This window comes from Solanum lycopersicum, chromosome 6 (assembly GCF_036512215.1).
Source record: "Solanum lycopersicum chromosome 6, SLM_r2.1".
NCBI lineage: Eukaryota > Viridiplantae > Streptophyta > Magnoliopsida > Solanales > Solanaceae > Solanum > Solanum lycopersicum.
In genome coordinates, this window is record NC_090805.1 from 26,311,137 (window position 1) to 26,329,172 (window position 18,036).

General features: G+C 34.1%; 1 protein-coding gene across 1 annotated transcript; it reads right to left on the minus strand.

The window, feature by feature from the left end:
* Positions 1 to 1,278: 1,278 nt before the first annotated feature.
* LOC138349300 (uncharacterized) lies at positions 1,279 to 1,942 on the minus strand. Its single transcript, XM_069299620.1, has 2 exons — positions 1,765 to 1,942; positions 1,279 to 1,658 (listed from the first exon to the last, which is right to left on the minus strand). Exons 1-2 carry the CDS (start codon positions 1,940 to 1,942, stop codon positions 1,279 to 1,281), a joined length of 558 nt encoding a protein of 185 aa, XP_069155721.1.
* Between the last annotated feature and the right edge of the window lie 16,094 nt (positions 1,943 to 18,036).

An 18,036-nucleotide genomic window follows, 5' to 3' on the forward strand; every position in this document is an offset into this window, starting at 1 on the left:
TCCGCATCTGCTTTAAACCTTCAGAGGCCCACACAAATCCATGTGTAATATTTCCAAAGTCCTTGAAGAGCTCACTTTGCTTCTTTGACTTGAAAGATGATCTAGTTTGCTTCCCTTTGACACATGCATCACCGACCTTGCTTTCACTAAACTTTAATTTTGGCAAGTCGCGGACCAGGTCCTTAGAAACTAGTTTGTTCAGCAAAGACGAGTTCACATGACCTAGCCTTTGATGTCACAAGTCTGCATTTTCACTTTGAGTACTTAGGAATGTCAGATCATCTCCGTAAGATGTTTCTAGGTCTACCACATACATTTTTATGTATTCAAGTTGTAAGAACCACCTTCTTGGAAGTCAAGTTGGTCACACTGCAATTTTTGAAGTGAACTTGACTTTATTTCCTTTGTCACATATCTGGGAAACACTAAAAATATTGTACTTTAATCTGCTCACATGGTAAACATTTTTAATGGATTTTTCAATAGATTTTCCAACCCTGGGAACACCTAGAATAGATTTTCCAGCTCAATTTGTAATCTAGTAAACTCTCCCTTACTTTTCCTAGATTTTACAATCATTAAGTCCAGTTTGTTTTTGAGTTCTACTTTTTTAGATTCAAGAACAATTAGTTGTTCCTCAATTACTGACATTCTCACAGTCATCACCTCTCTTAGACAATCAAGATTTGCGTTCATAAAGTCTCTTTCAGTAGTTAACTCTATAGCGGAGTCAATCAAGATTTTTTCTAACTTTCGGAACCTTTTAACAGAGTATGTATTCAAGTTTTGCTTAAAGTCAAGAACAGTTATCTTCATCATCTTCATCATATGACTTATCCATGAGAGAGAACATCTCATCAAACATGTTAGCCTCATCTTGAATCACCAACATGGATGCATCTTCAGGACAATCTGAATCTCCTGACTCGCTTGAAGAGTCACCCCATGCAGCAAGAAGTTTCTTCACTACATAGTCAACCAGCTTTTCAGAAACTTTTGGCAAGTACCACGTCCCTTCGTTTGTCCTTTTCACATCCTTGCTTTTAATACTCTTTGTTTTCAGCTTTGAGCACAGACAATCCCATATAAAGTGCCCAGTCTTTCCACATTTGTGATAGGTGTCTCTAGTAGTAGCAGCTCTAGGAGGATTCTCTCCATTTCTAAATCCTCTATTTTTCCTTATGATCTTACGAAATCTCTTTGTAAGATAGGCCATATACTCTTCTTTACTAAACTCTTCTCTAGGAATAAACTCGACTATTAGAGAATTGTCTTTCTTCACCTCTTTTTTGAGAAATCTTGACTTCTATTCATTTCATGTGTCTTGAGATTTTTAATAAGAGCATTCATCGTGAGAACTTTCAAATCTTTGGCTTCAGTGATAGCATCGACCTTGCTTTCCCATGACTTAGAAAGAATTCGAAGAACCTTCCTAACTTTCTTGCTAGTACTGATTGGCTCTCCAAGACTTCGTAGCTCATTGGTTATGGAGGAGAGTTTAGTGTACATGTCATGAATAGTTTCCCCTTCATATTGAGAAGTGAGCATGTCCACCTTTGATTCCTTCACCTGCTCAATGCCTTCATGAGCAGTCCTAATACAGTCCCAGATCTCCTTTTCTGATTCACAAGCAAAAATACGATTGTATTCTTCAGCACCTATACCGCAAACCAATAACTTCTTAGCTTGTAGCCTTTCTAATCTATTTTTTGTCTGCTTCAGTGTATTGTTGACAAGTCTTTAGAACAAGTCTAGTTATCTCACCATTCTTTACTTCAGAAGTTGGAATGAAAGGACCATCCAACACAATATCCCATAACTCACTATCATCAGTCATAAGATAGTCGTGCATTCTTGTTTTCCACCATCTATAGAATTGGCCATTGAAACGCGGTGGTCGAGCTGAGGATTGACCTTCTTCTAGGTTAAATGGAGCAGTCATTCTGATGCACGAACCACTCTCTTGGTGTTAACCAACTATAGAGAACCCTATCTGATACCAATTGTTAGAATATATACGTCCACTATCAGTCAATGGACCAGGTCCCTTGACATACTCAAAGTAAGAATGAAGAGTAAAATAACAAGAAATGGCACAAGAAATTTACGTGGAAACCTTCTTGCTCAAGGGAGTAAAACCATGACTTGTCACACAGGATTTTCAACAGTTTTCACTAATCTTCACAAGCAAAAGTAAAACCCAATTACAACAATGTGAGAAAATTTTATTTATCTCATAGTCAAGCAATAAATCTATTGCTTGAAGATCCTAAGCAGATGTCACTCTGCCTACTAAGCTATCACTACTAGACAACTTAGACTTCACTAAGCAACATGCAGGTTTCCCACTAAATCACCACGCTCCAGATGACTTAGGATTTGACTAAGCAATACACAAGGTCGCTCACTAAATCAGTTGGACTTATCTAACTTAGACTTTTGAACAAACCAAAAGATATGAATCCTTTTTGACTATAGGAACAGATTTACAATAATCGATCATAAGAAATACTCCTAAGACAACTATGCTTCCAGCTCTTTCTTTTTGAAACTAATCTTTTTAATGCTTCTTCACTTCCTTTTGCTCAACCTTTGCAAGAGTTCTTGAGATGTATTCTCCAAGTTGCAAAAACTAAGATTGTGATTATTGAGCTTCATGTTTATGTAGAATAGTCATAATCTTTGAGGCCACTTGGGAACAGGTACCTATACGAGGTCCCTGAGTTTGTTATCTCATCGAAACTACAAATAACATTAAGTAATTTGTGGCATTCTCAATATGTAATTGCAAAGATTTGACAAGTTTTTTAAATGAACCAACACTTGCACAAAAGTAGAAATGCACATATGACCATGGTATTTCTACTACTATGATTAACTTATAATTTGTTACTATGGCCCCAAATGACAAAATTGTATAGAAATTTGCATCATATCTAACAATTAGAGATTGTAATTTTGTTGCTCCATTTCTTCTATCTTATTGAAAGTTGATAACCAGAAAAAGGTACGATGGGAGCACTTAAATCTATCTATCACGATATTTCAAAATCATATTTCATCACAAGACACCACAACGGAGATTAGGAAAGAAACGTCAACAATGTCATGAAGATCTTGAGTTCTCTACTATACTCATGACAATAGTGACTAAGACGGTTTACACAGACTAGGACCCTCTCTTACCCAGGTGTTGATCAAGCTTAGGATCGGCGGTTTTAACAATTTGATATAGAATACGTACTTAGCTAAGATTGCACTCCAATAGAGTTTGTGTTGCACTTAAAGTTCTCTGGCTGTTGAAATTAAATGGAAGTCGAGTGATTATAAATAGAAGAACAATATAAATAGAGGAATGAGCGAATGCACCGGATGAAAGAAAAATATCAATAAGGAGAATACAAATATATGTGCAAGTTACATCCCTGACCAACTTTGCTTGAAAGGAGATCAGTTGAAAAAATAAAAGAAAGATATATTAAACTTGAAATAGGTTTCTAGTTTAATTCAAGGTAGATCACTAAAGGGGACATCCTGGTAATTTGATTTGGTATAATTGGTGTAATTACACTATTCGTTTGGTCTGGTTGGACAATATAATTATTTGGTCAACGGGTAATTGGTGTAATTGGTATAGGTAATTACACTCTCCAATTCATAGGCAAAGGCTATGAATTGTTGGTAACTAATTATATGATGTAATTACTAGCTGATTACTTTTTTAAATTCTTTTTTTGTTTTTTTCATTTCTATTATTTTATGTTTACGATTTATTGATTTTCTTCTCGTTCTCAACCTTACTTCACATGATTTTATGCATTTTTTCGTATTATCTATTCCCTTGTGTCATGTTATTTTCTCATTAGCGTAGTTTTATTAGTATTATAATTATTAAATTAAAATAGGATTTATTGTTAAGTAAGGATATAAAGTTACGGGTTTTTTTTTAAATAATAAATTTTTATTTTGAATTTATGACTTACAATTTGTGTTGACGTACATGCAGGCCTGGAGAACTAAAGAAAAAGCGATAAAATTGATACGTGGAGATCCAGCTGAATCATATTCCAAACTTTAAATTTTTTCGATCTAAATTTTGTATTTTATTTTATGCACTAAATTGGTGTGAATTTTAGCTATGCAACAATTTAGTATGCAGTTTATGTACATATTGAATTCCAGTATCCATTTGATTTCCTTACTATATCCAATTGATATTCATTCTGTGTCTTATTCGAATCTAATTTGTATTTCAATTGGTATCCTTCTATAGTCAATTTATAGCGTTATATCCATGGTTTCCTTTCTGTATCCAATTGATATTCATTCTATGTCTAGTTTGAATCTAATTGGACTTCCACTTTGTATCTTTTCTATATCCAATTGATATCCATTATATGTCTAATTTGAACCTTTTGGTATTTCAGTTTGTATCCTTTATCTATCGAACTGGTAATCTTTATGTATCCAACTGATATATTTGTTGTTTTGTAATGTATAGATATCTAATTGTAAAATTAATTATAACAACGGAAAAACTTTCAGGTTATCTATGCATATTGGAGCAAACATATCCTGGATCTATCTTAAAATTAGAAAGGAATAAATGTGATAAACTCTTATATGCATTTGTTGTATTAGAAGCATGTATTAGAGGTTGGGAGTATCGTACGTCAATTTTAGTGGTTGATGGGGCATCTTTAAGAGGTTCATATGACGGTATAATGTTGACTACAAGCACTCTTGATCCAGAAGGTATTTTTTTAGTATATATATTTTCACTGATACACAATAATATATATGATATAAGGTGTGTTTTCAATTTGTATGATTTTTTAAAAAAATAATGTATCATGTAATATACTTCCACTACCTATGTCATATTGGATTTGAATTGGATCAAGTGCAACAATTTGTGTCATAGTCAAATCAAGATAATCATCTAATGTTAGTGGTTTTGAATTTCATGATCCAGGTATGTCAGCATTAAGAACAATACTAATTGTTTGTCATTTGACTTCTGAGCTTCATCTACATATGAAAAAAAAAAGGTAATGTTAAAATATCTTTATAAGTGAAAATACATATCATAATAGGATTTAAGCTTTTATCATCCATGTTTGAAATAAACATATATTCACTCATTGAAAAGGAAGGCTAATTCATTGGAGCTTTTTCAAATTGTTCAACATTTTGATGGACATCATCCAAATGTATGATGTAATATAAAATTCAATCATAAAATAATGTGAAAAAATGTCTCATATGGATTTTATGCAAAATTAATACAAAATTTAAAACAACAATAGTAAACCTGCATTGATTTTACCTTTCACAGATTTAATAATGAAATTGGACCAACATAAAAAAATTGCACAAAAATGTTTCATAAATTATTAATACAGAAAGCTAAATATAAATTTTATAATACAACTTATAAAAACAATAACAAACGCATGCATACAGACTACTTAATTCAAAAATGCATACAGTTTTTATACATATATCAAACAGACAAACTGGAAAATCATCCATATATTTGGTCATACAAAATTCATTCCAATATAGTACTAACTTCAGTCCAAATTTAAACATTTCATAATTAGTCGCATATAAATAAATCATACAATGTTACAACAATTATTTCAGTTTTTAACTTTTAAAACCCTTTAACACCATATAATATCTGTTGGTATGTAGCTGATTTTGATTCACCTCTTTCAAGACCTAATCTCCTCAATTATCAACTTTGTCGAGTTATAGACATATGCTTTCATTTAGTTCATGTGCGTGTCAACCTTATCAATAGATGTAAACACATATGTTAAAATATTATAAAATAATAATTAATAATATTAATTTAAAAGGAATTAAAAATAACATTATCTTTCAATTCTTTCAACTCCACCCTAACATGTCAAAAACATTAAAATATTGGATGTGTTATCTATAATATGTTAAGAAAATATTAAATCATAATTTTTTTGTTGTGTACCTCAACAATTTCTTTTTTCAACTCTATATACTTTTCGTCGAAGTCAACACCGTGATTTCTGATGTTACTTGATCTTCTGTCTCGTGGTGTCTAGAAGATTGATGTAAAATGTTCTGATGCATGACATTTAAATCAATGTGAGTAAACACTATGTTTCTAAATTTATACTGCAATTAAAAAAAGATGTGATAATTTAATCTATAAAAAAAGGTAATTTATAATTACTAAGGAACAGCAATTGAAAGATGACATGGTTGCCATGTGTTCTGAAAATAGTATTATGTAAGTCATCGAAAAAAATACTCTCGTTAGATGTCTTTCAGTTGAGAATACGTGGTGTGCGATTTGCAGCACAAATATTAACTGTGTTGTCAAAATGATAAAACACTCATAAAACCAAACCTACAACTGTATATGAAATTGATTGAATTTGAATGTCGTAAGATTATTTTCCAACCTACGACTGCAAGTTTTAAGAGAATTTAAAACAATCATTGCCCCATGGAAAGTTGACTTATTGATCGGATTCAATCAAATCAAAATACAGTTTAGGAATAGTTGTTTTGGAGGCCTCCGAACTAGTAAAAAAATGAAGTAATGAAATACCAAATGTCAATTTTGAAGCATTCTTCAATCTCAAAAAATTTAGACAATTTAAACTTATTGAAGAATACTAACTTAGGGACTTTGTTTAGTTCTCCAAAGTATTTTAGGATAAGTCTATTTGGAATAGACGAATCCGAAAAAAATCAGTAAATGATTCACATTTGAGACCAGTTTTCGCTGTGAATTTCTTGATTCCAAAATATAATTATGTACCTTTTATTTTCACAATAAACATTCCGTCTATAACATTTTCAAATTTAAGATGTAGCAAATGTCGCGATAGTTGACATTGAATCTTTATGTTGTGTATTTCATAAAATACACCAAAAGGTGTTCATTTCAAAAATTGTTGACACCTCTCTTGTCCGAGGAAAGTCAACAGATCACCAAAAACATTCATGTTTGTACATGAAGACCAATGTGTGGATATCTTCTTTGCCTATAAAATTGTTAATACTGAATTAAAATAGACTTCATGCAATATTGATAAAGCTTATTCCATCAGTAACTACATTTTAACAATATTTATAATTTATTTATATCATATAAATTAAATTAAAATCATATAAAATAAATATAAAAGTATTTTCATACAAATATTATTCATATTTCATACATATGCATATACGTAGATTTCAGTAATGCCTTGTACCATATTAGGAAAAAAATTCACACCGATTTTATTCAAACATTATATCAGCTCCATGTGCACTGTTGCATTCACCAATCTACTTTCATAAATTAGATGATATAATGTTTGAATAAAATTGATGAATGCAACAGTGCACACGAAGCTTGGTGAATGCAACAACGCACACGAAGCTGATATAATAATTAAATAAAATTAGTGTGATTTTTTTCTCAAATATGGTATAAGGTTTATGAAATATGAATAATATTTGAATGAACATACTTTTATATTTAATTTATATGATTTTGATTTAATTTATATGATATAATTAAATTATTAATATTACTTAAATTTAGTTATTAGTGGAATGAAACTATGTTAATATTTATATGAAGTGTTTTTTTACACGTTGGTCTTCATGTAAAAAAATTAATATATTTGGTGATTTGTTGACTTTCCTCGGACAAGAGAGGTTTCAACAATTTGTTGAGCAAACACCTTTTGGTGTATTTAACGAATTACACAACATAAATATTCAATGACAACTATTGCAGAATATGCTACTTCTCAAATCTGAAAAGGTCAGAGGCGATATGCTTTTTGTGAAAATAAACGGTAGAGAATTACATTTTGAAATCAAGGAATTCACAGCGATAACTGGTCTCAAATGTGGATCACTTACTGATTTTTTCGGATCAATCTATTTCAAATAGACTTATCCTTAAATATTTTGGGGAAATGAACAAAGTCCTTAAAGTTAGACTTCTTCAATAAGTTTAAATTAGCTAACTTTTTTAAGACTGAAGACCGCTTCAAAATCGACATTTTGTACTCATTACTTCATTTTTCACTAGTTTGGAGACCTTCAAAACAACCATTCTTAAATTGTATTTTGTTGACTAAGTTCACTAAATATGTCAAATTTTCATGGGAAAATGAATGTTTTAAATTAACTCTTAAAGTTTACAGTCGTAGGTTGAAAAACAATCCTACGTCATTCATATTCAATCAATTTCATATAGCGTTGCAGGTCTGTATTTATGTGTGTTGTCATCCTTTTGATGATACAATTGTTGTTTGTGTAGCAAACCGCGTATTCTAATCTGGAAGACATCAAATAGGAGTATTTTTTTGATGACTTAAGGAATGTGATTTTCTGAACACATGGCAACCAAGTCACTCTTTTAGTTATTTTTCTTTAGTAAATTATAAATTATTATCTTTTTTATAGATTACAATTATCACATTTTTTTTATTGAAGCATAAATTCAGAAACATAATATTTACTGACGAAGAGTTAAATATCATGGATTAAAACATTTTACATCAATCTTTAGTCACCACGAGACAAAAAATCAGACAACATACATATTACAGAGAATTTACCCAATATTTTAATATTTAATGACAACTTAGGGCAGAATTCAAAGATAAGGTTATTTTCCAATCCTTTTTAAAATAATAACAATTAATTATTTTTAAATAATATTTTAATGTTTAATATATGTGCATACATCTATTGATACAGTTGACAACATTATGACCTAAATGAAAGCATATGTGGATAACTCGACAAAGTTGATATTTGAGGAGAATAGGCCTTCAACAGGTCAACCAAAATCAAAACTACACACAACATATATTATATGGTGCTAAAGGATTTTACTAAGTTAAAGTTAAAAACTATAACAATTTTTGTATCATGGTATAATTTATTTATGTGAAATTAATTATAAAATGTATAAATTTGGACTGAAATTAGTACTATATTGGTATGAATTTTATAGCATCAAATATTATGTCTGTAAAATTTGTCTGTTTGATATATGTATTACAACTATATGAATATTGAATGAAGATGTTTTATATGCATTCGTGTATTATTGTTTTTGTTAGTTGTATTATAAAATTTATATTTAAATTTCTCTATCAATAAAGTATGAAACATTTTTGTTATTAAATTTGTGAAAAGCAAGATAAATGTAGGTTTAATGTTGTTATTTTAAACGTTGTATTAATTTTACATAAAATTCGTATGATACACTTTTACATTATTTTATGATTGAATTTTACATTAAGATGATGCCGTCAAAATGTTGAACAATCTGAAAATCACTCACAAAGATTTCTTAACATTATTTTTTTTCATATATAGATGAAGCTTAGTATTTGACAAAATTATTGGTGTTGTTTTTAATGATGACATACTTAGATAATCAAATTCAAAACCACCAACATTGAATGTTTATCCTGATTTGACTAAGACATAGATTCTTGCCCTTGATTCAATTCTCAATGTTAATATAACTCCAAACGTGCAACCAAGAAATAGGAATCATGACAAGTAAGACATATTTCCGTACATTCGGTTGTCGAAAGACAAAAGTAGTTCAAGAAGAGTTCTTATTTTTTTTCATATCAAATATTCGTTTGAAAGTTACAATGGGTTTGAATTGATCGATGAGTTTAACAAATGGATTTTCAAAGATGTTTCAATAAACGAAAAAATATTTGTAGATATTACCCAATAAAATTGTTTACACACAAGAAATCTACTTATTCAAAAGATAGTTTTGAACCTCAAATTGACTTTTGTTTTGTCAAAGTTGCAGAAATATTTTTTTTCCCAACATAATGGTTAAGTCTGACGGGCCTTGAGAAGAAGGGGTAAGTCATATGCATCATGTATGCTGATTAAAGTATTTTTAAATAACATTGGTATAAAATGTTCTTGTATGTTGTTTATATGATAATTGAATGAATCTGGTACAAAAAACAAACTTTTAAAACTGTACATCAAAACAAGTAAGTAGAATGAAACTGATATTCATTTTATATATATTTGAAAAATTTTAATGGCTTTTTTATTTCGCAACATCATGTTAATATCATTATGTATTATTTGTGAAAGAAGGCAAAGTACTCTCCACACCAATATCATACAGTACGGTTGATTGTTGATTTATGACGTGGGTAGATAACATTAAGAAACAATAGAGAGATTTTAATTGCGATACGAGATTCATTTCTTCCGGCCACGATGTTGGGTACAATGCTTTAGAGGCTTCAAACTCTTTGCTAGCATTCCTTTGGACAGTGTCGGTGTCATTATTATTGTAAACATTAGTGAAAAATTTCATTGATTATTTATTGCATTCCAAATTAATCTTAGATGTCTACTTGTATATGATTCGATGAGGGTAGGATTTGTTCACACCAACAAAGTCAATGAAGTTGTTGGTAAACTTGCAATAATGATACCACTATGTTTGATGAGCACCAAATTTTATGGTAAAAGACTTTATTTGTATGCCAATAAACTCCCTAAATATGTACACAAGTCTCAAATCGACCCACTTGATATCAAACACATAATGCATGTTCCTCATCATATGGATAGTTTCAAGTATGTATTTTTATACTTTACTAATTTCATTAGAAATGATAACTTCATTTATTTCTTATAATGTTTTTTCTTTCAAATATTTTCAGTGATTTTGATTGTGCACATCTCTATTTGCTTAATGCATGCGATCTGTTGATATCGATACAAAGTACCATCGCCAATAGTATGTCAAAATCCTATGACATTATGAAAAGCAAGAGTGAAAATGACCCGATCAGTGAGATTGAAGATACTGGTATGACGCTAGAAAATTTGGTCGACTTTCCATAGCAAAAGAATATGTTTCAGATATCACCGATTATCCTACACCAAGATCACATACAAGAAATTTGAAAGTTACTTTTTTAAATTTTGAATAATTTTTTTGTGTTTAAGTATTTGATGATTTTATAATATTATATGTTTTCTTCCAGCGATATACCTTCTGTTACGTCCCGAGCTACCCCCAAGACGCGGACACGGAACCTAGGACCACAAGTGATCCCAAGCACACCCTGCTGGCATGATCATAAGAATACTAAAGATAATAAACTGTTGCAGAAGTTAAATCATACTTAAATGAAAAGATGGGGAATACCCATATTCTATAATTGAGATATTTGAAAACAATGAGTTTAATACAAAAGAAATATTAACTCAATACTAAGCTAAATCTAACTATGTCTGAAAATAGCCTCTACACTAGACTAGAAATACTGGGACAAGCCCCAGCTAAATCTAGCAAAAACTGAAACTAAATGACTAAAGACTGAAATGAAACTCATGGTTGTTGTCCTCGGAGAATGAAGACTCACCAATGAATCTGCTACCTGAAGATCGGAAAATCGATCTATGCGTGATCTGGATAATGAGAATCTGAACCTACATCACGAGAAGATGTAGTGCACGTATGTCTCAGTACTTAAAAGGTACTGAGCATGTAGGATAGAGTAAAGCTGAAATAAAACATAACTGAACAAGCACAAAAACAAGTATAATAATCTGAACGTGATGTGCTGATTTCTGAGCTAACTGGATGCAATGACCAATTTATAACGTGCTGAAACTCAATACTGAATATACTGATAAATGGTCAATGCAGAGAGTCTGACTGTATTGTGGTGCTACTAATAACCTATAATAAAACCACATGAGCTAAATGTGGAGTACGATGTATATGCCCAGCGAGAGGACCCAATAGAACCTGCCAAAGGTATAAAGGCATACTGGCGTGATCATTAAACTGATTGCCCACAGAGGGGACTTAAACCTACTTGGCTAGTAGTTCTGGGACTATTGGGTACTTTAAACCCTAGTCCAACTCAGTATTATGCTACTGCCAATGAATTTTGTAAATTAACTGATTATATCTAAATTTCTGTAAAGACTGGATAGCTCGATACTGAACATGCAAACTGAGAATGCAACAATTAATCTGGTAATTATGCATTTATAAGTGAGGCATGTATATCTGAAGTGTCTGAAATATATGATCTAGCATTTGTAATTCAAGAACTAAAGAAATACAAAGCTAGGGTTTTGAAATTCATGCGATAATCTGAGTAATAACATGATAATCTGATTTGGAACATATATTTAATAAATTCATAAAGTTATATCAAAGTTCTATAACCCTAGGTTTAATCATGATAAGAGAATCAAGAAATGACTGAAACTAAGGACTCAATGGGTGAAAGGAACCCACTAGTGAAATCCCACATATCTGGTGATCAAATCCACGGAAAAAATAGTTATGTTTTGGGGCTAGAACTGCTGGAGCTTGTGGCGTTCTTGAACTAGGGTTCTTGAGATTTTTTCTCCTCTCTTGCTTCTAATTTTCTAAATTTTTATTTAATGATTTGACTTAGATATGTTTTAATCATGTTTCTAGGCTTAAACTAACTAAAATTTGATGATTTAGGGTTAAAACGACGTAACTTAGGAATTAAACGAGTGGTAAAGGTCAAAAAAACCCTAGGAAGGTTGGTATCGGGCCTCACGATTTCCAGGACTGACAGTCCGTCTTGCGCCCGACGCCCAGTCGTTGGGTCCATCGTGAGAGCCTGTTCAACAGGCATTTACTAAAATGGGCATAACTTTTTATTCGGAGGTCTGATTTCAGCAAGGTTAGTGTATATGGAAAGATAAATAAATTATCTATCTGTCGGTAGATTATGATAATTTTAAGTTGACCCAACTACATTTCCCCTTAACTGGCTTCAAATTTTCCACCTACGAACCATGTAGGTCATCCATATCTCTTGTCAGAGAATGGTTGAAGGGAGTCTTGATCGACGGTCATAGACTGTGGACCATCGTTTGACATACGGACCATAAGTCCGTCCGTCGTTCAAGAATTAACCAATTTTTCTAGGATAAAACTTTTGGGAGTTTCTGATCCCATTGACGGTTGTGCAGGACGGACCGTGGTTCAGGCTACGTCCGTCGATGCCACCGTTGGTAGCACCTGCAGATTTTTTTTGAAAAACAAATTTTTTGGTCTGTTTTGGCTAGGGGTGTTACATTATCTCCCCTTTGGGAACATTCGTCCTTGAACGAATACTAAACTAGCTGAAATAGAGGGAGAGAGATGCAAACCCCGCTACTAAACACTGAGAACTGAGTTCTGACTGGATTGAGTTCTGAGTACATGCAATTACGCTAAAAATGAAAATACAAACTGAGGGAACATGATTCTAAAACTGAATTTACGCATGAATCACCGTAAAACTGAAGAGGAACTATTACCTCAAGCTGGAGTGGAATCGGAAGGAAAAAGGTAAGGATACTTGGCTTTCATGGCTGCTTCTGCTTCCCAAGTAGCTTCCTTTACGGCCTGACTCCTCCACAAAACCTTGACTGAAAAGACTTCTTTATTTTTCAACCTTTTAACCTGACGGTCAAGAATCTCAACTGTACATCCTCTTAAGAAAGACTATTTTTCACTGCCACACTCTCTAATTGCACTATAAAGCTGGGTCACCTACGCACTTCTTCAAGAGTGAGATGTGGAAGATCGGATGCACTACTGTTAATTTTGCTGGAAACTCTAACTCATATGACACCTTATCAATCCTTTTCAAAATCTTGTAAGGTCCTACATATCTAGGACTGAGCTTCCCTTTCTTTCCAGATCTCATCACCCCTTTCATAGGTGAGACTTTCCGGAAAACCCAATCATCAACTTGGAACTCTAGTTCCCTTCTCCTTGCATCTGCATAAATTTTCTGACCACTTTGGGTTGTCTTAAGTCTATCTCTAATGAGTTACACTTTCTTCATAGTATAAAGGACTGAATCTGGACCTATCAAAGCTGCTTCACCTACTTCAAACCAACCAACAGGAGATCTACATTTGCGTCCATATAAAGACTCATAAGGGGCCATCTGAATGCTGGAATAATAGCTATTATTGTAGGCAAACTCAATAAGATGAAGGTGATCATCCCAACTACCTTTGAAATCGATCACACAAGCTCTCAACATATCCTCTAAGGTCTGAATGGTACGCTTTGCCTGCCATCCGTCTGTGGATGAAATGTTGTACTAAGGTTAACTTGAGCACCAAGACCTTTTTGAAATGACTTCCTGAAAAGAGAGGTAAACTGAGGACCTCCATCTGAGATGATAGACAAAGGAACCCCATGCAACCTCACAATTTCAGTAAGGTAAAGCTTGGCATAGTCCTCTAACGAATATCTAGTCTTGACCGCCAAAAAGCGAGAAGACTTAGTCATCCTATCAACTATTACCCAAATTGAGTCATGTTGTCTGCGAGTATGAGGTAACACTGTGATGAAATCCATATTGATCACATCCCACTTTCAAGTAGGAATATCGATCTCTTGAGTCATACCTCCTGGTTTCTGATGTTCTACCTTGACTTGATGGCAATTGGGTCACTTACTCACAAAGTCTTCTATATCCCTCTTCATGCCATTCCACCAATAGACTTCCCGCAGACCGCGGTACATCTTAGTTGTTCCTGGATGAATAGAATACCTGAAGACATGAGCTTCTGCAAGAATATGCTACTTCAACTCTCCCACATCAGGAACACACAATCTACCTTGGTAGCGAAGTACACCATCTCCCCCTTGGGAGAAAACCTCCACTCTCTCATTGTTGATTGCACCCTTTAGTTCAAGCAAGATTGGATCACTCTCTTGCTTTTCATTCACCTCCACTACCAAAGACGATTTTGCCCTATTCTGAACTGTTACACCGCTGTCTGATATGCTCATAAGGCAACCTCCCAAGCGAGCAAGCTTGTGAACATCCTTCACTAGCTCCTTTCTTTTTTCCTCAACATGGGCTACAGTACCCATAGATAATCTACTAAGAGCATCGGCCACTACATTCGCCTTTCCAGGATGATAATGTACACTCATATCATAATCCTTAAGGAACTCAAGCCATCTCCTCTGGCGAAGATTCAACTCTTTCTAGGTGAACACATACTGAAGGCTCTTATGATCGGTGAACACATCTACATGAACACCATACAGTAGTGTCTCCATATCTTGGGTGCAAACACCACTGTTACAAGCTCGAGATCATGAGTTGGATAGTTCTTCTCATGAACCTTAAGCTTTCTAGAGGCTTAAGATATAACCTTATCTCTTTGCATCAACACACAACCAAGGCCAACTATGGATGCATCGCAATAAATCACATAACCATCTGAACCCTCTGGTAGAGTCAAGACAGGAGTTGTAGTCAATCTAGTTATCAATTTTGCGAAGCTTTTCTCACAATCATTTGACCATTGGAACTTGACCATTTTTTGAGTCAACCTAGTCAATGGTGAGGCTATGGATGAAAATCCTTCCACGAACCTTCTGTATTAACCTGCTACACCTAAGAAATTTCGGTTATCTGTAGCAGAGGTAGGTCTTTTCCATTGTTTCACTGTTTTTATCTTTTGTGAATCTACATGGATCCCTTCGCTAGATACAATGTGACCAAGGAAAGCAACGGATTACAACCAAAACTCACATTTACTAAACTTAGTGAATAATTGGCGATCCATGAGAGTCTGCAGAACAACTCTCAAATGACTTGCATGTTCCTTCTCACTTCAATAGTGAATGAGGATATCATCAATGAAGACGATAACGAACAAGTCTAAGTACAGTTTGAACACTTTGTTCATCAATTCCATGAAAGCTGCAGGAGTATTGGTTAGTCCAAACGACATAACTACAAATTCATAATGACCATACCTAGTTCTTAAGGTTGTTTTCAAAATGTCACTATCTTTGACTTTAAGCTAATGATAACCCGATTTGAGGTCTATCTTTTAGAAATGACTAGCACCCTGAAGTTGTTCAAACAAGTCATCAATTCTGGGATGGGATACTTATTCTTGATTGTGACCTTGTTCAACTGTCTATAGTCAATGCACATTCTGAGAGAACCATCTTTCTTCTTTACGAACAATACTGGTGCACCCCATAGTGAAGTACTAGGTTTGATTAAACTCTTATCTAGAATATGTTTCAATTGGTCTTTCAATTCCTTAAGCTCTGTTGGATCCATTCTGTAACGAGAAATAGAAATAGGCTGGGTATCTGGAAGGAGATCAATTCTAAAGTCGATTTACCTTTCGGGAGGAACCCCAGGAAGATCTTTTGGAAATACTTCTGGAAATTCACAGACTACTGGAACTGACTCAAGAGATGGGGTTTCAAGGATACAATCCTTAACCCAAACTAGATGATAGATATAACCCTTAGATATCATCTTTATGGACTTAAGGTAAGAAATAAATTGACCCATAGGCGCTAGGCTACTACCCTTCTATTCTAAGATTGGTTCGTCTGGAAACTGAAAACGAACAATCCTAGTTCTACAATCGACTGAGGCATAACATGAGTGTAACCAATCCATGCCTAGAATGACATCGAAGTCTACCATTTCTAACTCTACTAGACCTGCTGAGGTGACTTTCTGAGAGACTATGACAGGGCAATTTCTGTATACCCGTCTAGCTATAACTGGGTCACCTAATGGAGTAGAGACTGAGAATGGTTCTGAGAGAGTTTTTAGACTTACACTGAATTGGATTGCTATATTAGGAGTTACAAAAGAAATAGTATCCCCTGGATCTACCAATGCATAAACATCAAGGTCAAAGACTCATAACGTACCAGTGACTATATCAGGAGAACATTCCTAATCCTGGCAAGCCTGAAGATCATAAAGTCTATTTTGCCGTTGACCGCCACCTGTACCAGATGAGTTACCTTGCTGAGTTTGGCGACTTGCTGGTGCTACTGAATTTGTAGACTGAGATCTACCCTTACCACCTCCTTGACCCTGTCTAGAAGGACAGTCCCTCAACCTATGACCAGACTGACCACATCCAAAACATCCTTCTTTTCCTGTAAGACACATGCCCGAATGGTTCTTACCACACTTAGGGAAAGTGGGGTAAGTGTTGGTGCCTGAAACACTTCCCAGAGACTTAGACCCTTGTGCTTTACCCTTCTAGTCATACCTATTCTTAGGGGATGGAACACTAGCTGATGAAGGAGCTAGAGCTTAAAACTTCTGTTGACCCTGCGAGCGATTTTCACCATCCGATTTCTACTGAGAATAGTCATAGTTACCAGTCCTAGACTTCTTATTTTCCTTATCCTGTTCCCTAAGCTTATCACCCTCAACCTGGTGAGCATGAGTCATAAGCCTAGAGATTTTCATATATCCCAGCAACATAGCATTTTTGCACTCTGTCTTCGCCAAATCTGATACTCCATACAAGAACTTATTCATCTGAGCCCTAGAGTCAGCAACCATGTGAGAAGCATACCTGGAGAGCTTGTTAAACTTCAGCCCATACTCTTGGACTGTCATGTTTCCCTGCCTCAAGTTCATGAATTTATGGGCCTTTGGTTCTCTCAACTCTATTGGGAAAAACCTATCGAGTAAAGTCTCACTGAAGCACTCCCAAGTAATAGGAGCTGCATTTGCACCCCTATTATCCTTCCACTGAGTGTACCAGATATAAGCCATGTCTTTCAGCTGGTATGACTCCAACTCAACCCGATAATTCCCAGTAAAATGCATCACCTCAAAGATCTTCTTGATTTTGTCCAAGAAATTCAAAGGATCTTCATTAGTTTGTGATCCTAAGAACTCAGGCGGATTCTTCCTAACAAAGTCACGGACCCTTGCTGCTGTTGATCCACCATTTTCATTCATAAAATCATGAACCCGATTGTTCTGGTGGGTCATGCTCCGAGCCAAAATCTGTATGGCATTCCTGAACTCAGCATTGGAGACTTCTTAATCTGGGATTTGAGGAGTTGCATTTGCATTCCTGGCATTCGCACCTAGCGTTAGCTCTACGATGAGGCATGATCTGAAACATAGAACGTCAAAATAGAATGGAATAAGATCATACCTTACGCACGAT

Coding starts and splice junctions, on each gene's coding strand:
- LOC138349300 (XM_069299620.1), bottom strand. CDS start 1,942: ATGACTGCTCCATTTAACCTAGAAGAAGGTCAATCCTCAGCTCGACCA. Junction 1,659..1,764: donor AACTTCTGAAGTAAAGAATG/GTGAGATAACTA, acceptor TTTGCGGTATAG/GTGCTGAAGAATACAATCGT.